This window comes from Petromyzon marinus, chromosome 40 (assembly GCF_048934315.1).
Source record: "Petromyzon marinus isolate PM22_M1 ecotype Great Lakes invasive population chromosome 40, UKy_Petmar_22M1.pri1.0, whole genome shotgun sequence".
In the NCBI taxonomy this organism is placed as follows: domain Eukaryota; kingdom Metazoa; phylum Chordata; class Hyperoartia; order Petromyzontiformes; family Petromyzontidae; genus Petromyzon; species Petromyzon marinus.
In genome coordinates this window covers 9,218,884-9,239,369 of record NC_133706.1, presented here as the reverse complement: position 1 = coordinate 9,239,369, position 20,486 = coordinate 9,218,884, and the positions used below count along the sequence as shown (strand labels likewise).

At 55.4% G+C, this 20,486-nt stretch overlaps 1 protein-coding gene across 3 annotated transcripts in view; it reads left to right on the top strand.

Annotated features, from left to right (window-relative positions):
* Positions 1 to 120: 120 nt before the first annotated feature.
* ELP1 (elongator acetyltransferase complex subunit 1) overlaps positions 121 to 20,486 on the top strand; it is a 37,056-nt gene continuing 16,690 nt past the window's right edge. For 2 of the 3 annotated variants that reach the window (XM_076073091.1, XM_032968499.2), the window contains exons 1-20: positions 121 to 249; positions 2,233 to 2,401; positions 3,408 to 3,560; positions 4,065 to 4,227; positions 4,884 to 4,969; positions 6,947 to 7,046; positions 7,602 to 7,692; positions 8,530 to 8,653; positions 9,502 to 9,604; positions 11,192 to 11,437; positions 11,665 to 11,956; positions 12,412 to 12,624; positions 12,981 to 13,087; positions 14,009 to 14,112; positions 15,031 to 15,084; positions 17,427 to 17,529; positions 18,211 to 18,326; positions 19,261 to 19,334; positions 19,596 to 19,674; positions 19,764 to 19,843. In XM_076073091.1, the coding sequence (XP_075929206.1) occupies positions 2,252 to 2,401; positions 3,408 to 3,560; positions 4,065 to 4,227; positions 4,884 to 4,969; positions 6,947 to 7,046; positions 7,602 to 7,692; positions 8,530 to 8,653; positions 9,502 to 9,604; positions 11,192 to 11,437; positions 11,665 to 11,956; positions 12,412 to 12,624; positions 12,981 to 13,087; positions 14,009 to 14,112; positions 15,031 to 15,084; positions 17,427 to 17,529; positions 18,211 to 18,326; positions 19,261 to 19,334; positions 19,596 to 19,674; positions 19,764 to 19,843 (2,438 nt within the window). In that variant the 5' untranslated portion in view covers positions 121 to 249; positions 2,233 to 2,251. The other variant, XM_032968500.2, reaches the window with a different exon arrangement.

The window sequence follows — 20,486 nt, the reverse complement described above, 5'->3', positions numbered from 1 at the left end:
GGGGGGTCAAAAATCGCGTGACGTCATTTATGGACCGCCCCAAAGGCTACACAGCGGTGGGGGGGTGAGTGCAATTTGAAACGTTGCCCCTTTAAAATAAACCAACCCCCCCCACCCACGTGTGTGGAAGATGACGTCACCGCGCGCGCGACGTCTTCGTCGTCATCATCCGCGTGCGAGGCACCACGTGGAGCCGTAGTGGTGGTGGTCGCCGCTGTTGTTGCTGTCAGAGACCGCATCGCGTTCGAGGTACGGGAGGAGTCGCGCGTGGGGGTGGCGCTGAGACAAACATTGACACCCCACAGCTTTTAACAGACTGTTGGGGCAAGCGCTGTTCGCGAGAAGAAGGCCGGCACGGTACACGAAGTGTGTGGGGGGTTGATGGACACAACTACGACAACAACAGCGGCCCCAGTGGCAATGTTTATGCGCGGATCACCGGCGCGCTCGTTTTGAGGCCGAGTCGACCTAGGGGAAGGCGCCGGAGCGGTTCGAGGTAATCCGTCGCTGGGTTTTTTTGGGGGGGGGGGCCGTGAACAGGGAATCGAGCTCGGCTCGCGCTAACCGCTGCACCACCGCTCCCCATACGTGCTGCTGGAGTGTGTGCGTGTACAGTACACGCACACACGTAGAGTGTGTGTGCGTGTACAGTACACGCACACACGTGGAGTGTGCATCAATGTTGACTGCCAGTGGCGCACGGCCGCTGTACGTTGCGGTGAGCGCCGGCCTCGGCCGTATTTGTCTCCCCGAGTAGTAGTTGTAGTTGTTCGGGGGAGGGGGGGGGTCTTAGGCTTCGACTCGGCATCCGCTGCAGTGAACGGAGGCAGAAGGGCCGAGAGAGAGACAGAGAGAGTTTGGTTTTTCGATGGGCACTTGCCGCTGATGGCGAACCGCGGCCCCAGAGTCGCAGCTTTGCTGATGCACTCACTCACTCACCCCTAGTAGACACAAAGATCCCCCGTGTAGCCTTTGACAGGTCGTTCGGGAGAGTGCTGTTAGCGAGCATCTATGAAGGCCAACACGGCACACCGAAGGGGGTGGGGTTGGCCACGCCCGGCCGCCTTTGTCTCCCCAGTGCTGACGTTTGCGCACCGCACGAGGTACTCGTTTGAGGCCGAGTCGACCTAGAGCGGGCCCGGGACCGGCTCAGTCGTCACTGGTGTTGACCGCTGCCCACATACAAACACAGACAAAGGTCCCCCGTGTAGCCTCAAGAGACTTACTGCACATGCATGGACACACACGGCCTGACATACACCCAACACAGACGCATGAACCACACCAACACAGCGTCACGTTCATCACTCGTCTGCCCAAGCTGTCGAGGCGTCGTGCTGTTAGCGAGCACCTATTGAGCAATGTGCTCCTCACTGGAGTTTGTTGTTTTATAATGCTCAAGATTTGCCCGTGAAAATTGTTCCGCAAGGAATATAAAACAAATGGTTCGCGTTGTTCACGTGTTCCGTAAACGCGTTGAAGGCTGTCACGGACAACAAACCATTTGATTTCGTCAGGAATCAAATGGTAAGCCATCATCGTCCAGGAGGGGATTCCTGCATGACGAGCATGTCGGCAATATGAAGGCCACCGCTTTGCCTCCAACAAAAAAGCAAGACACTCCTTCAAAAGGTCTCGCTGGAAAAGGGAGTCTTGAGACTTATGCATTCTGTGAAAGATAAACTATGAGTTATGTATTTTACCAGGTAAGGCTCACTGATCTACATAGCTCTTTTTCAGAAGCGACCTGGCCACAGATGAAGCTGCTTACCACGAAGCTTCTTATCATGTGGGAATTTATAGCAGCCAAATACTCTAAACGCTCGTTGTAAATGTGGAGGGAAAAACCGGAGCAAAATCCACGTGACCACAGGCGGTGACACACGCAGACTCCAAATATACAGCAGCAGGCGTCGGGATCGGGATTGAACCCACGCACTCCTGTATACCAGGCGAGGTAGTTAACATCTCCTAGCCACCGTGGTGGTGATGATGAGAGAGAGACACGCAAACTCCAAATATACAGCAGGCGTCGGGATTGGGATCGAACCCACGACCTCCTGTATACCAGGCGAGGTAGTTAACATCTCCTAGCCACCGTGGTGGTGATGATGAGAGAGAGACACGCAAACTCCAAATATACAACAGGCGTCAGGGTCGGGATCGAACCCACGACCTCCTGTATACCAGGCGAGGTAGTTAACATCTCGCCACCGTGTGCGTGCCCAACAGGGACGGGGTCTGCGCCGCGATGAGGAACCTGCGGCTGGCGCTGAGCTCGCACGCGCGGCCCCACCGCGCGCTGGCGGCGGCGCACTGCGTGAGCGTCAACACGGACACGGCCGTCGTGTTCGTCGGTTCGGCGCGGGGCCTTGCCGGGCTCGACCCGCACAGCGGAGAGGTACGACGCGCTCGGTCGAGCGGCCCCGGCGCGCGGGCCGTTGGGAGTCGTGATTGCCCGGCCGTCCAAAAACCCAACACCGCCATGGCCCTGACGTTCATCATGATAATAAAGTTCAGCCAAAGGAGGGGCCAGGTGGTTTGGCGGAAGAGCGAACGGCTTACCATCGGTAGACTAAGAAGCGGTAAAGGTGCAGCCCTGCAATTGCTTGCTCGCGCCACTGCCGGCGGAAGGGCCTCTCTAGGAGAGGCCCACTATAGTTTTATTTTTGGCCTTCTCATCGACGCTGGCCCCACAATCGTGGAAGAGGTTGGAGTAACCCAAGCTTTAACTGACCACACGTGACGTTGCTGATTGACTAACTGTGGTGGAGCCCATTTAGACTGTTGGGTGGACAGAGGCGCGGGGAGATTTAAGAAACTATCCAAACTGTTTCAACTGCCGTGTCGAAATGTGAAACCGGTAACCTCTGGAATGCGAGACCAGCGTGCTGACCATGACACCGTGGCAGCGACATTCCCACGTTTAACACAATTCATTAGCAACCTTCTAAACCCTCCAGATTTAAGCCGTTGTAGGCAGAGGTTAAAAAACTAAAACGTTGACTACTTTCCATGTTCAATTGTGGGGGGGACGCTAAACTAAACTTAAACTAAACTTTTGATTTTGACCAGGTGAGGCCCACTGAGCTAAATAGCTCACAAATGATAGCTCAACGAAGTGGCTTATCATGTGGAAATTTATAGCAGCCAAATACCATAAACGCACGTTTTTAAATGTGGAATGAAAAACCACGCGCCCACGGGGAAAGTGAGAACACACAAACTCCAAATATACAGCAGGCGTCAGTCAGGGGTTAGGATCGAACCCACGACCCCCTGCATACGCGGCGAGGTAGTTAACATTTTGTCACCGCGGCGTCAAGCGTCGCACACTGGACTCGCGATCGCCGACGGTCGCCGCACGTGGATAACGAGCGGGGTCTGATTTCCCGGCGCCTCCGCAGGTTGTCGTGGACGTGTCGCTGGTGGACGAGGGGTACCTGGCGGGTGACGGGAGCGGCCGCGTGGTGGGGATTCAGACGCTGCCCGACGCCGACGCGACTTGCGTCGCCACTTCGCAGGGCGACGTCTTGCTCTACAGCGTGACAAGGGCCCAGGTGCGACCGCGGTCGTCCGCCGCCGTTGCCGTACGTCGGCCGTTGTTTTAAACCGCTGCCGGACGAAGGGTTCCGCAAAGCCGCCCGCCGGCAAACTGCGGCGAAACGGCCACGAAGAGCCGTCGAATCGATTTGGTTTTCAATTCGGTAACATGTGTATGTATGTATGTTGAATTTCTTTCGCACCGTATTTAGCCAACCGTGCTGATCGGAGGTGCCGGTGGAAGGACTACAAATTAAATGCAAAAATCAGTTCTTAAGAAATGAGTTTTCAATCTATATTAAGAGTCCATAGCCCCAGTGGCTTCCGAACATATCGTAAGGAAGAGCGTTCCAGACGGCCGCAGAAACGCCGTTGCTGCACCTGGCCAGGTTCCTGTGCACCCAGTGAGAGGAAAATGAGACGATCGCTGAGTGACCGTCCTCCTGTCTCCGTGTCTCTGTCTCCCTGTCATCCTGCATCTCCCCGTCTCTGTGCGCTCCGTGTTTCGCCGCCGCTCGCAGCTGGAGTGCGTGGGCAGCGTGGACAGCGGCCTCACGGCCATGAGCTGGAGCCCCGACCAGGACGTGATGGTGCTGACGACGGGTGCGGACACCATCATCGCCATGACGCGCGACTTCGATCCGCTCACCGAGGTGCCCATGCACCAGGATGATTTCGGAGAAGGTATTAATCCATCGAGATCTGTGTGTCTGTTACTTACTCACTCGCACTGTCTCTCTGTCTCCTGTCTCTCTTGAGTCTTGTGTGAGTATATGAGGGTGAAAAGAAATATCACTTTCAAGTCACGAGTGTTGTCCATAAATACCGTCGTACAATCTTGAACGCTCGCTTGCGGGCTATGCATGAACTGCGTTTTTAAAACATTTTAGAAGAACGTACAAAAAAAAATGCAACAAAAACAATGTAAACAAACGGAAGACAAAAAAAACCTCGAGAAAGTGTTCTTATTAACAAATCTTTAATACACATATTACTTCACGAGAGGTCAAAGCTACTGCGCCGTGGTTTTGCGTTGCGCGATCACCGACGGCCGCTCGCGGGCCCAGAGGGTCACGCGGTCGCTCGCCCACCATCGCACGCACGTCTGCGTTTCTCTGCCTTGCCATCTCAAGCTGCGCGGCACCTTCGCGGCACGTTCGCCGCGTGTAATAATCACGAGTTGAATTTCAACGTCGTGCGTAGTTTGCGGTTAATATATATGTTTTTTACGTTCGGGAATATTTTTTTTTCCTTCTTCGGTAAAGCGCGTTTTTTTTCTTCCTCTTCGGAGCGCCGCGTTCGGCGGAGACTCCGCAACCGGTGCTTTGTTTTCCCCGCAGCCAAGTTCGTGACGGTCGGCTGGGGGCGGAAGGAGACTCAGTTCCACGGCTCGGAGGGGAAGCAGGCGGCGCACAAGAAGCAGGAGGTCAACGCCGAGCCCCTCCCCGCTTCTCTCATCCCGCGTCTCGCGCGACCGTACCTCATCGCTCGCCACGTTTCCAAACACTTGCCTAAAGTTGCCGCTGCTGCAGTGAACTTACGCGACGGGTAACGGCGAGTGAATTTAAATTAACGGCGAGATTAATTATTTTTTTACGTCACCGTGGGGGCTCGAGAATGGCGGTCCGGCCCAACTTTTTCCGGGACATTTTCCTGCTCATCGGAAGGATTTCACGAGCGGTGATGGAGCGTTGCAATCGGCCCGTGTGCAGGTGCCAGCTGGCATTGTTTGCATCGCAGGACAATGGGAGATGATACAGCAGTGGCTTGACCACGGCTGGCGGTGACGGCGATGGTCATGTTGACGATGATGGAGAATCGCAGAATTGAGAGAACTTCTTTCGCACCGTACGTAGCCAATCGTGTTAATCGGAGATGCGAGATGGTGACTGCTTGGGTCAAGCTTTTCTTACGGAGCTGTGGATTGATCATGGCTGATGAGGATGATAAATAGATAATAGAACTTAGAAATCTTAATTCTCCAGTCCGCAGCCGTTGGCCACGTATAACTCGTGTATATTTTAATCCTCATTACCGGGCTCGACCAAACGAAGCTGAAAATTAATGATTCCCCTTGGTTTTGTTTTATTAATGTTAATTAACGCCGTAATCAGCATCACAAAAAGAGACTAAACAATTGTAACTGTGACCGCATGCACATTTTTTTCATTTCCCAAGGACATTGGCGGAGAGGTCCCTGTTTGTACGTACAGTGAAACCTTGGATGGCGAGCATAATTCGTTCCGGAAACGTGCTCGTAATCCAAAGCACTCGAATATCAAAACGAATTTCCCCATAAGAAATAATGGAAACTCAGATGATTCGTTCCACAACCAAAAAATACTGTATTCATATAAAAATGATTGATACCAAGTACCTTTTTATATTTTTATTACTTAAATTTAATGTAAAGTAATCAAATGTATTACTTACATTTAATCGTGGCTGGTGTGAGGGAGACGAGAGAGAGGAGAGGAGGAGGAGGGTTATTGTGTAGGACGACTTTCACTTGCAGTACAGTTTACTAAAGAACAGTCACTACACTTGGACACAAAATAAAAAAAATGCTTTGCACACGCACACGTAGTCACAACACTATAGTACTGTAGTAAACAGTATACACGTGGTCACAACACTATAGTACTGTAGTAAACAGTATACACGTGGTCACAACACTATAGTACTGTAGTAAACAGTATACACGTGGTCACAACACTATAGTACTGTAGTAAACAGTATACACGTGGTCACAACACTATAGTACTGTAGTAAACAGGATACGCTCGCACGGATGTTGACTATACGATTGAGGCACGCCGCCTGAGACCGAGCATGGTAGATGATTACCCACAATCCTGCAGCGAGAGAGAGAAGAACCATTGGCTCAGTTGTGATCACGTGACGTTCGGCAGACAAAGCGTATACTGTACGTGCTGCTCGTATTTCAAGATATCGCTCGTTTATCAAATTATTACTTATTAAAAAAATTTGCTCGTCTTGCAAAACACTCGCAGACACAGTTACTCGAAATCCAAGGTTTTACTGTACGTAAAATTTATTTGGCACCGTACGAAGCCAACTCCGCTAATCGTAGGTGGGAGGGAAAGGAAAACAGACTAAACACAAAGCGACTCGTCATTCTAGATTCTTTAAAAGTGCGTAGCTCCAGCGGCTTCCTAATATCGGAAGAAAGAGCATTCCAGACGGCCATGTAAGTGCATCTGAAAGCGCGCGCGATGTGGCGACCCGCCTTTGTTCAATGGCTATCCAAAAGCCGCCGCTGCGAGGATGGGAAATGGAGATGGGGGGGGGGGGGAGTTCTCTGAGGCAAGCTTCCTTCAGCGTCGCCTGGGGGGCTGTGATCACCGCTCCCTCTCGATCGCTCCGTCCTCGTCCCCTGCAGGTTGTGGCGCCGGCGTTCACCTGGGACGATGGCCGCCCGCGCGTCAGCTGGCGTGGCGACGGGCAGTTCTTCGCCGTGAGCTCCGTGTGCCTCCACACGGGTGAGAGGTCCCACTCCGACTCTTTTTTTTTTTTTCCCACCGCACAAACCGGCCCGCGCCGAGCGTGTGTGTGTGTATGCATGCATGCTTTCCGTGTGTGTTCATGCTTTTATCGTACACATGCATGGGTGTGTGCGCGTGCGTCCGTGTGAGTGCATGTGTGTGTGCGCAGGTGCTCGCCAACAGGACTTGCCCCAACATTCTGTTAAAGCTATACGGGGGATCTTTGTTTTGTGTGTGCATCTGTGAACGGTAGTGTAGTGGTTAATGCACTGCGCGACGAACGCAGCGACCCGAGTTCAATTCCCGCTCATGGTCAACAGCAGTGGCAATTATCTGAACCGGTTCTGGGCCTCTCCTAGGTCGACTTCGCCTCATATGACTACCTTGTGCGGTGTGTAAACATCATCACTGGGGAGACAAAGGCAGCCAGGTGTGGTGCTTGCCACCCACCCCCTCATGGTGCCGTGCCGGCCTTCATAGGTGCTCGCTGACAGCACTTGCCCCAACAGTCTGTAAAGGCTACACGGGGGATCTTTGTCTTTGCGCATGCAGGAGCCAGGCGCGTGCGAGTGTGGAGCCGCGAGTGCGTGCTGCAGGCGACCAGCGAGATACTCGCAGGCCTCGAGCCCGCCCTCGCCTGGAAGTGAGTCCGCCGTTCCCATAGCAACCACCCACAACAGTTTAACACGTAGGCTTTCGTGACCAATATTGTCCATAATCGAGGTGTTTTTGGGTTAGATCGCGTCAATGTAAATGTGTCGTTAACCCACCACCACCCGACACAGCCAATTAGTAAGGTTTGTCACGTAAACAGAACATGCCAATTGGTTACTTCAACACACCAGTGTGTTGGAGAGTAAATCCACAACATTTAAAATTTGAGTACGACGTTTCGCTGGTGATTACAAAATAGTGTCATCAGGCGATTTGCCAGAAATATGAAGAATTCTTTCTGTTTCGGTCCTAGCCGCCATAGCCGCCACCCTCAGGGCAGCCGCCCTCTCTCTCTCGGCAGCAGCTTCCTGCCTGAGCAGCATCTCCTCGGCAACCACCCCTAATAGTGCCCGACGACAAAATGCAACACAATATGGAGTTGCAGTGCATTTAACCTGCATCACATACTACGTAACCGTAATCGGGTGCGTTTAAAACATTTGTTAAACGTGGGGCTCCGCTCGCCAAAACATGGGCGTGACAATTCTATTTGGTGGGAAGTGCGACGACCACGTGGTCGCCCCTTACGGTGGACTCGTCGTGCAGCAGCCTCCACCAACAGCTGCTCAACTCTCTCCACAGCCGCCCCCCCTCACCCCGGCCGCCCCCCCCTCACCCCGGCCGCCCCTCCTCACCACAGCAGCGGCCCCCCCTCACCCCAGCCGCCCCCCTCTCACCACAGCGGCCCGCACAGTGGCCGCAGCGAGGCCGGCGCCAGCGCCCACTAATGGTCCCGCTGTGTGTTTTCAACGTCCGCGCCGTGCAGGCCGTCGGGAAGCCTGATCGCCAGCTCGCAGCGCAAGCCCGGCCGGCACGACGTGGTGTTCCTGGAGCGGAACGGCCTGGCGCACGGAGAGTTCACGCTGCCCTTCGGCCGCGACGACATGCAGGTGCGGCATGGTCAGGCTAGGCCGAGGCTTCCGGGCGGCCTGTGCAGCGTTTGTTATTTACTGGGTGCTTGAGCGGACAATGTACATCACGGGAGTCTTTAACAGCAGCAGATATTAATGGGTGCAATGATGTCATGCTGTAATGGCTAGGGCGGTGCAGGTACGTTGCCGGTTTGATTTCGATTTCCCCAGGCGGCGGTTGAAATGACCGGGTACGTTTATAAATCCACACAGCTGTGGAAATGGGAACGAACACGGTCGATGGGCTTGTCGCGTGCGTTGGGGTAAAGTGTAGGCACTCCTAGCTCTGGCCAGTGTGGAAGAATTGGCCAAATTACCTTCAAGAGGGGTGGGTTGCCGAGAGCAGCGATCCCTCAACCTTTTTGGCACCAGGGACCGGTTTCGTGGAAGACAATGTTTTCACGGACCGGGGGGGGGGGGGGTTCATCATTGGGTCTTTCCCCCTTTTCAAAGAAGCTCTCCAGCGACGTTTGTTTTTTACTCATTGTGGCTACTAGGGGTTAGAGCTTGTGGGCTTACCAAAACTGTGACTGAGACAAGCGCCCAATGCGGGAAAGAGGTGCGAACGGAAGTGGTAAATAATAAAATAATGGGGGTGGGCCACGCGCGGACTCACCGCTCATCTCCTGCTGCTGCGCGGCCCGGTTTCTAACAGGCCACGGACCGGTACCGGTCCGTGGCCCGGGGGTAGGGGACCCCTGGCCTAGAGGTCCCTCAATGGGGGGGGGGCCCTATTGCCAGCAGTAACGTGAGCAATACGTTCCGGGGTTCCACCTCTGTTGAGCTCACCTCCTCACAGCTCCTCGTTACCTCTTTCGTCCCGCCAGGTGAGGGAGCTGCTGTGGAACGCGGACTCCACCATCCTGGCCGTGTGGCTCGAAGAGCTTGCCAAGGAGACAGAGACTCCCGCCGGAGAAAAACGTAGCTTCGGTGAGTCGGGGTGGTTGCTGGCCAATGGTTACGGTGTTGGGCGTGGTGGTCCTGGTGGTAGAGGTGGGAAGTCGTCGTCACGATAGCGGTAGTGATGCTGACGCTGCTGGTAATAGCGGTGGTGAGAATGACGTTGCTGGGGATGCCGTTACTACTTCTACCGCTGCTATTGCCAAGGAGCATAAACCATGATGCGAATTCCGGTGAGTTTCACAGCAGCAGCTTTTGGCTGGCCAATCGAACAAAGACGGTCACCGCATCGAGCGCTTTCAAATGCGCTTCTTGCGGCCATCTGGAATGCTCTTCCTTACAATATAAGGAAGCCACTGTAGCTATGCACGTTTAAATCTAGATTGAAAACTAATTTCTTTCGAACTGCTTTTTTGTGTTTAGTTTGTTGTTCTTCCCCCGCACCTCCGGTTAGCGCGGTTGACTACATACGGTGCATACATGCAAAAAGTTCAACATACATACTCTTGGTGCTGCTGCTGACACTGCTGTTGCTCGTGCTACAGCTGCTATTGCTGGTGCTGCAACTTGATCAGCACTGATGGTCAGCCTCTCATCATCCACGCTCCCTTGTTGCCCTTCTAAGGCAGTGACGTGGCCCAGCGGTAGCGCATTTTGCCGCTCGTTGCGGAGATTCACGGCTCGAATCTAGCAGCTGCCCTGGTTAACACTGCGGGCGTGGTGACCATTTACAATCACGCCCCTTGTGCTTCGCAGTTGACGTCAAAGATCCTTGCGCAAGAGTAGGCCTTTGCGAGTCGGCGTCAAGGTTCCAGAATTGCCAAACTTGAGATGTTACACTGCACATTGCTCAACTGCATTCCGCATAGCAATCATGAAAACTCATTTCTTTAAAACTGCTTTTTGTGTTTGGTTGTCGTTCCTTCGCACCTCCGATTAGCGCGATTGGCTACGTATGGTGCGAAAGCAGTTCAACATACATGTGTAGTGAGCGGCTTCTGAGACACTTCGTGTAGAAGGCTTATTATTTATTAAGAGCACACTGGGCGATACATTTACGTAACGCAGCTTCACATAGCCCGACCCTGTCACACAACCCCATCGTCGGCGTCCAGCTACGCCGCTGTCCGACTAGCGCAGTGACGGCGACGGTGAGAGCCTTGCAGGAGGTCGGCCACGTGGTCGGACGACGAAGAGAGATGACGGCGAGCAGCGACGCAGCCAGGACCCAGGACCTCTGGTTCGGTCCCCCCTTATATACGCCCCAGCGTGGCCAAGCCCCGCTTCCGGCCACGCCCCCTTCCAGAACCTTCAAGCAGGTTCCCGGAGCTTCTCGACTGACTCCGCCTTTCACCTTTACATCAGATACGCCCCCCTCATAATTAGTCATTACGTAATATACCCTTAACCGCGATTACCCTTTCAGGCCAACAGGTGGCACCCTGTCATTACACATGCATGGCTGCCTACCGCAAACATTTGATAGGAGCCTCCTGAAAACGAGTCGCGAGACTCGACGAGGCTCTCCCGGGTGAACAAGCGAAGCGGTCGTGATGATACAAAAAAATAACGATCGTCCCGCACTCCCCTCCATCCTTCTTTACCTCCATCGAGCAGTGCAGCTGTGGATGGTGGGGAACTACCACTGGTACCTGAAGCAGAGCCTGCAGTTGGGTGGCGGCGACGGCGGCGGCGAGGGCGGCGAGCCCCTGGCGGCGTTGTGCTGGGACCCCGAGTGCCCCCAGCGGCTGCACTGCGTGATGGCGGGCGGCGCCTACGTGGTGCGCGAGTGGTGGCCCGGCAGCGACGCGGGGCGCTGCCTGGACGAGGGCGCTGGCTCCAGCGTGGCCGTGATCGACGGGGGTGAGTGCGGCGGCGGCGGCGGCGAGGGTCACGGTGAACTGGTTCGACTCGATTCCGCCCGCTTCACGTCGGCGTACGTTGTGCGTTTTGCGCAGTTTGGCCTGCTCTTCCACTCTGGCCGCCCTTCTTCAGGAGGCGTGCGGTATAAATGTTGTCTCCTTGATGTCCACAACAAAACGTCCCCCCGCGTGTTGTCAACCCCCCCCCCCCACCCGCCCCGTGCACAGACCGCGTGCTGCTGACGCCGTTCCGCTTGATGACGGTGCCGCCCCCCATGGCCGCCTTCCACCTGCAGCTGCCGCTCGCGGCGGAGCGGGCCTCGTTCTGCCCAGAGAGCGGCCGCGCCGACGACGTGGCCGTGCTGCTGTGCGACCGGCGCCGCGTGCTCGTGTACACCCACGGCGGCGGCGGCGGCGGCGGCGGCGGCACCGCGCCAGACCCGACCGTGCGCCTCGGGCTGGCCTGCGGCAACGGCTTCAGGACTCGCGTGGGCCTGCCTTCGCTCGTCAGGACGTACAGGTGTGGGATAGTTCACTCAGCCGCAGGAGTGGGATAATTATCGCCAGTTTAGCTTGATTGACACAAGACCAGGTGTTTGTGTGCAGTGGTTCAGAGTCACATTGCAGTTAAAATGTGAGGCTACTTGGAGGAACACAGGGATCCGGGAATTCGCACCAATCGGAGAGGTTATGTTGGCAACCAAAGGAAGCAGCGGCGCTTGGGTCGGACGCGTCACGGCGAGACGGCACGATGGCCAAAACGGGCGCGACCGGCGACAGAATCGCAGCCAACGTGGAGAACGCGCGGCGGAGGACAACCGACGGACGGACGGACGGAGCGACGCTGTCGGTCCGCGCGCAGGCGTGAGATGGATGGGGCGTCAGCACTGGGCCATTAGCGATGGCGACGGCGTGGATAGGCGACGGCGACGATGGCGATCATCTCATCCTTCTCGTCCGTCGTGTTTCTCCCAGGATTCGGGAGGGCGATCGTGCGGAAGGAGGAGAGACGGGGGGGTCGTCGCCGTCGATGCGAGGATTCCGCGAGTTCACGTGGCTCGGGCGGGATCGCTTCCTGGCCGTGAGCCAGGGCTCCTCCCTGTGCTGCTCCGTCGTGATGCTGCTCAGGGGCGCCCCGCGCGAGGAAGGCAGCGAGGAACCCGCCGAGGAGCCGCTCACAGCCGCCGGGTGAACTCACCAGTTTCCATTTATATAGCGTTTAAATCTGCATGGAGTCTAAATCTGCATGGAGTTTAAATCTGCATGGAGTTTAAATCTGCATGGAGTCCTAATCTGCATGGAGTCTAAATCTGCATGGAGTCTAAATCTGCATGGAGTTTAAATCTGCATGGAGTCTAAATCTGCATGGAGTCTAAATCTGCATGGAGTCTAAATCTGCATGGAGTCTAAATCTTTGTAGTTCACGCGAATTTACTGATAAATTTTGCTTCTTTTTGGGGCAAATGGTCCTGTCAGAGGAAGACGGAACAAACTAAACGTTGTAAGTCACACGGGAATTTTTTTTGTTTTGTTACGTGCTGCAGCTCGGCGCTGGAGCTGCACGGGCGGGTGCTGAGCGTGACGCTCGTCCCTGGCACCGACTCCGCTCTGCTGCAGCTCTCCAACGGGGAGCTCCTGCGCTGCTGCCTCGGTGAGCGCCAAGTTACATAGGCGAGCGCCAAGTCCCGTTCGCGAGCGCCAAGTTATAATAATAATAATAATTGACATTTATAAGGCGCCATTCATCCAAGGATATGAGTGCGCCGTGCACGAAGTAAGGAAATATAAATAGACCACTGGTCATACATGTGTCATGACGACTTGACGCACTTTTCTTTGAGATGGCGCTTTATTGAAGACACGTTCACTTGACATGAGGCGGAGACCCTCACTGCAACAGCTCCCTTCGCTCTCGCAACTGATACCCCTGTCATTACCTCCACTGGCCACTAGTGCATTCGCACTGCAGGCTGACTCCCCTGTCATTACCTCCACTGGCCACTAGTGCATTCGCACTGCAGGCTGACTCCCCTGTCATTACCTCCACTGGCCACTAGTGCATTCGCACTGCAGGCTGACTCCCCTGTCATTACCTCCACTGGCCACTAGTGCATTCGCACTGCAGGCTGACTCCCCTGTCATTACCTCCACTGGCCACTAGTGCATTCACACTGCAGGCTGACTCCCCTGCCATTACCTCCCCTGGCCACTAGTCCCCTCGCACTGCATGCAGGCTCTATGGTCATTACACATGGGAAGTTTAGGCCAGGGGAAACAGGTAGAGTCTTTAGAGAACACCCAAACAAGGTGAGCGACCTCACCTGTCTGGCCACAGGTGGTGGCAGGGCGTTCCCAAGCGCCACACCGACGAGGCTAAAGTTCCGTTTGCGACGCAATCCCCCCCCCCCCTCGCCCCCCCGACACAACCCCCCAATTGGTTGGGATTCGAATCCGGGTGCGACGGTGACGACGCAACCTCGGGCGCGCGCACGCACGCGACCGCGCGGCACCAACCGAGATGCCCGTTTTTGGGCTGAGCGGACCTAGAGAGCGTCGCCGCGTCCGCCCACAGCCGTTGAGCCGCTGAGCGTGGAGGCGTGGACCGACGAGCGGGGCCGTCCCGTGTCGTTCCCGGCGCCCTGCGTGCACGTGGAGGTGTGCACCATGGCGGGGCAGGTGAGTGGCTGCGACCCGGACCTGGGAAAGCGCACCAAGTACAAAGACAAAGATCCCACCGTGTAGCCCTTAACAGACCGTTGGGGCAAGTGCGGTTAGCGAGCAGCACCTACGAAGGCCGGCCGTGGCACACAAGGGGACGGCTGGTCGGCGCCACGCCCGGCCGCATCAGTCTGTTCTTGTGGCATCACACGGGATCCGCGTTTGAGGCTGAGTTGACCTACAGGAGGACCAGGGCAGGTGTTGGCCATGAGCGGGAACTCGGGCCGCGGGGTTTGTAGCTCGCTGACCGCTGCATTACCGTACTCGGTGTAGAACTGTACACCCACGATTCGATGGATTTTCAAATCTAGGCCACGCCTCCATTACAAAGCGATTGTGTTTTTTATCTGCTGTTTTTATTTAGTTTTTGTCAAGTGGCTGCTTGCTCCAATGAGCATTGGGGCAGCGTTCAATCTCCCGTTTCCAGCCATTGAGGCAGTGGTGGAAACTCCACTTGGCGGGACCCTCCTTCAAAAAGAGTCATGGGACTCCGATTTAGATGCGCATCATTGCTATACCTCATTTTTACTTTGTTTTGCTTTGTCAATTTGGTGAGCCCAGGTCATTCTTTTCTGCGGCCGTCTGGAACGCTCTTCCTTTCGATATTAGGAATTCACTGGAGCAATGCACTTTCAAATCTATATTGAAAACGAATTTCACGAGAACTGCTTTTTGTGTTTAGTTTGTTCCCCCCCCCCCGCACCTCCGATTAGCACGGTTGGCTACGTACAGTGCGAAAGAAATTCAACATATGGACGAGACTGTCTCCTGGTTCCTTGAGCTCTCCCCTGTTCACACAAAGTCCACTGGGGGGCGAGGCTGTCCCGTGTAAACGAGCAGAAATCGTAATAACCGCGTCATTGTCCTCTCTCGCAGGAAGTTGCCCTGGGACTTACTGAGCGGGCAAGGCTGTTCGCCAACGACATCGAGGTAAGATTAAATTGCACATCCTTGTCAGTGCGTGAGTAATCATCATGATCATCATCTGCCCGGCCTCTCCATGCCATTGCCACGCTTCATCGTGCTGTGATGATGCCGCGCTCTAGCTCACGTATAGGCTAGGGCGCTAACGGTGGCGAGATGTTAACTACCTCACCTGGCAGGGGCGGAGCCATAGGGGGGGCTGGGGGGGCTGGGAGGGGCTTAGCCCCCCTGAAATTTTGGGAAAGTCGGTAATCGGGATAACCGGATATCCGGCTGCTGCAAAATGCTGCAGGCTGCCACCTTGTGTGCTGCCCTGCAGGCTGTCACCTTGTGCTGCCCTGCAGGCTGCCACCTTGTGCTGCCCTGCAGGCTGCTTGAGCGGCAGCCTTTAGAACTTATCGAACTTATTAGCCACATCAGCGGCTCCGACCTATTAATAAACTCCGCGTTCAAATCCAATAAAATTTGTTTTATACATTTGTGTGGCGCCCATTGGCAAACATAAACACTGGATATCTCAGAATATTGAAGTGAGGAGATCCCAACCCTGACGCCTGTATATTTGGAATTTGCATTTTCTCTCTCCCCGTGGTCGTGTGAATTTTTCTCTGGGTCCTCCTATTTTTCCCTCCGCATTTAGAAAAACGTGCTTAAGAGTATTTGGCTGCTATAAATTTCCACGTGATGATAAGCCACTTCGTGAGCGATCATTTGTGGCCAGGTCGCTTCTGAAAAAGAGCTACATAGCTCAGTGGGCCCTTACCTGGTAAAATAAAAAATAATTGTTTAGTTCGTAAATAGTTTAAACTCGCAGGGTGGTGGCGTAGCGGTAACACGCGTGCCTCGTAGCAAGAAGGGCCTAGGTTTAAGTCTCGGCTGGGGCGCCTCTGTGTGGAGTTTGTTTGTCCCCAACCCTTTGGTTTTATTCGGTAAAGTCACGTAGGTAAAAATAAATTTTTTTTGTTATTTTTTTTGTACCTACGTGACTTTACCGAATAGAGCCCAAAAGTATGGATCCTTGCAGTCACGAAAGCTCCAAATCTAGAATTGTCCCCAACCCGCCTGTTCTGCAGAGTGTGAGTAAGTGGAGTTTGTAGTTTCCCCCCCCCTCCCTGCTCTGCATGCGTTTCCTCCGGGTTCTTCCAGTTTTCTCACAAAGTTAAAAAGCACACGCAATGTAACCGATAAAGACCAAACATCCCTGCAAATGACTCCGTTTGGGTCACACACGGCAGCAACATCGCCGCCTGCTGCGAAAACCTGGCAGGACCCTCCTGAAAAAGAGTCTTAAGCGTTAGCGAGGCTTCCCTGGGCAGACAATCGTAATAACAACGATAATTATGATTTACTTTGTGGAGTATTGTGGGTAATAAAATCAATGAGCCATCCTCCATTCTGTATCGCTGCGTAATGATTATCTCTCAGCGGATTGGCCTGGCCCAGCCACTGGCACTACGCGTCCTGCTCGAGTAACGGACCGTGCTCGCGATTCGCGACATCGACGATGACGGTGACGACGACGGTGATGACGACGGCGACGACGGTGACGACGGTGTCGATGATGGTGATGACGACGACGGTGATGACGACGGCGACGACAGTGACGACGGTGACGACGACGGTGACGACGAGGACGGTGACGAGGACGGTGACGAGGACGGTGACGAGGACGGTGATGAGGATGGTGACGACGAGGACGGTGACGAGGACGGTGACGAGGACGGTGACGAGGACGGTGACGAGGACGGTGATGAGGACGGTGACGACGACGGTGACGAGGACGGTGACGAGGAGGACGGTGACGAGGACGGTGACGAGGACGGTGACGAGGACGGTGACGAGGACGGTGATGAGGACGGTGACGACGACGGTGACGAGGACGGTGACGAGGAGGACGGTGACGAGGACGGTGACGACGACGGTGACGAGGACGGTGACGAGGACAGTGACGAGGACAGTGACGAGGACGGTGACGAGGACAGTGACGAGGACAGTGACGACAGTGACGAGAACGGTGACGACGACGGTGACGAGGACGGTGACGAGGACAGTGACGAGGACGGTGACGAGGACGGTGACGAGGACGGTGACGAGGACGGTGACGAGAACGGTGACGAGGACGGTGACGAGGACGGTGACGAGGACGGTGACGAGGACAGTGACGAGGACGGTGACGAGGACGGTGACGAGGAGGACGGTGACGAGGACGGTGACGAGGACGGTGACGAGGACGGTGACGAGGAGGACGGTGACGAGGACGGTGACGAGGACGGTGACGACGGCTCTCCGTGTCGCGTGGCCCCTGGCCGTAACCGCGCCGCTGCGTCTGGGCCCTGGGCGTTTGGCAGGTGGCGTCCAACTGCACGTCGTTCTGCGTCCACCCGGAGCTGCTGCTGTTCACCACGCGCCTCCACACGCTGCGCTGCGTGAGCCGCCTCGCTCCCGTCGCAGGTGACGCTTCGCACGCCGTGACGGTAGCGCGGGGGTCAGCGCCTTCACTTTTGCCCTCTGTTCACCTTGGATGAAGGGAAAGGCGTAGCCCTGTAATTTCTTGCTCGTGCCACTGCCGGCTGAAGGACCACCACGAGCGTGAGCCTCCGCTGGGTTGAGCTGCCACTCCATGCAACTCTAGAGGGCCCCTCTGAAGAGTGTTTTTGGCCTATTCTTCCACGCCGGCCAGACGTCCTGCGAGACGTGAGAGTCCACCCACGCTTTAACCCCACTTGACGGGAACTGCCGTTGGACTAACTGTGGTGTACTGTGAAAGTACTGCCCCGTTGACACAGGCTAGGGGATTAAATGAACTAGCCCATTATTTCAGCTGTCGCGTCAGGGAACTGAAGTTTTACACCGCAGCCTTCAGACCACAGCAGCATCAAACTATAATCTTCGCTACTTAAGGTCCCGTGATGAACATTGTCCGAATCGAGGGAGGGAGGCACGCGGAAAATGACACGAACACAGCCCGGGCCAGAAGCCTCTGCCTGGCCTGACACCGAAGCTCGAACTCCTCGCACCCGCGTCCCGTGGCGAACCGTCCGGCGTGCTAATCGTCGCGCCACGGCACCATCCCTGCCCCCTTGCGCGTGTGTCGCTTGCCCCCCGTGTCCACCGTGACCCGTGTGCCCGCAGCCCTGGCCGGGCTACCCTCAGGAGGCGATCTCCCGGGAGACGAGACGGTGCGGCGCGTGGAGCGGGGCTCGCGCATCGTCGCCCTCGTCCCCTCCGACTGCAGGCTCGTGCTGCAGGTCTCGGCTGACGCCTCCATGACCCCCTGCCCCGGCCCCGCTTGGCCCAAGTTTTACGGTTGCAGCGGTCAGCTCGCAGTGCCGACAACGTGGTTTTTAACGCGTCGCGTTTGTTGGTGCAGTCGTGAACTATGGCGGAAATACAACAAATACAACAACCTGTTAATTAAATTATTGTGGGTCGATTGAGCTTACTTCACCCTTTAGGTCAGTGCGAGTCGGGGAAGGGGGCACCCATGACCGGTTCAGGCATCACTCGCCACTGATGTTAGCCGTGCAATTGAACTCTGGTGGCTGTGTTCACAGTGCTGTACACTTGTCCATCACGCCACCTAGCGATTTAACAAACACACGTATCGACACAGCAACCCTAAAGTCACACAGCAACATCAAAATTACCAAACCCTCGTAACAATAATGCCACATTCGTCACGAGCGCCTCGATATAACAGAAACACTCTCTATCAAGACACTCGGGCATGCACACTCCCTGCCTACACCGGCCCGCACCGATCAGTGTGGCGAGGTATGATCAAAATAACCCCCACGACTCGCATGGCATCTGGATGCCTGCATATTTGGAGTTTGCATTTTCTCTCTCCCCGTGGTCGTGTGGATTTTTCCCTGGGTCCTCTGATTTTTCCCTCCACATTTAGCAACGTTGCACTTCGAGTATTTTGGCTGCTATACATTTCCACACGATTAGCCACTTCGTTGAGCTATCATTTGTGGCCAGGTCGCTTCTGAAAAAGAACTAAGTAGCTCTCAGTGGCCCCTACCTGGTAAAACAAATAAAAAATAAACAGCTTCGAACCCAGCTCTCTACGGCGGCGCAGGCTCAGCACTGTTGACCCCTGACCCCACAGGAGACGATTTGTCTTAAGGGACCGGCATCGACCGCCACTCGCTGCGTGTGCGTGCGTGTGTCTGGCAGATGCCGCGGGGGAATCTGGAGACCATTCAGCCCAGGGCTCTGCTTTTGTCGCAGGTGCGCAAGTGGCTGGACAGGTGAGGCGTTTACCTGTTGAGGCCTCTGTCGTTTCATCGACCCGATCCTGCTCTTTCTCTCCCGATTGCGTTTCAATTGCGCTGCTACCAGCATCCCGCAGGCCAGGTGCTGGGCTCACCTTGTGCCGCACAGGGACGGCTGCTACTGGGGGTGCCTGTCGGAATGTATTGAGATATAAAGCGAGACACGCCGGCGTATGGGAGGACGCTACGCCAAAAACAAATAAATATGATTGACTTTGCGTGATCGATCCCCGGCAGCCTGAAGTTCAAGGAAGCTTTCGAGTGCATGAAAAAGCAGAGGATAAACCTGAATCTTCTCTACGATCACAACCCCAAGGTGAGTGTCGTGCTTGCCGTTGCGTGCGCGGTGCGCGCGCTCCTCCGCGTCGCTCGCGCGCCGCTCAGCCGCGTCTCCCACCTTGGCAGGCGTTCATGGACAACATTGGGGAATTTCTGACGCAAGCGCAGTCCGCCGGCAACGTCAACCTGTTCCTCACCGAGCTCAGGTGAGCGGCAGCCGCCCGTCGAGGCCTCGCGTCCGTCTCGCCGTGACGTCGCTCGGCTCGGCGCGGCACGCGTTGTCGTGCCCCCGGGGGGGGGGGGTTGGTGGATCGCTTGAGGATGTGGCAAGTTTGCTCTTGAGGAATTTTTTTTTTTCACGACAGGATAGGTGTCCGCGACTTGAGACTTTCAGGATAAGACGTGGCAAGAAAGTGCTGTGGGTGCGGTGAGCAGGAGCAGGTTGCGGTGGGTGGGGGGGTTGCGTGTTTTGCATGGAGGAAGCAAGCTGATTTGCTGGCACTTTATCATTCCACTGCTAGATGAAGGTGTCATTTGCGGCGATTGCTTGGCATGACTTCGCCGTTATGGTCAGTGCGGGGTTGGTTGTCGACGGGAGCCCAGGACCGTTTCACATCGCGCTCACCACTGATGTTAGCCGCGGCCAGGAATCGAACAGAACGCGGCTGGGTTGAGAGTGCAGTGCGCTAACCACTGCGCCACCACTCCGTCTCTCCCAAGAAACAAGACACTCCTTATAAAGGTCTCTCTGGAAAAAGGAATTTTGAGACTCGTGTGATAGATAAACTAAACTTTGAATTTTACCAGGTAAGGCCCACTGAGCTATGTAGCTCTTTTTCGGAAGCGACC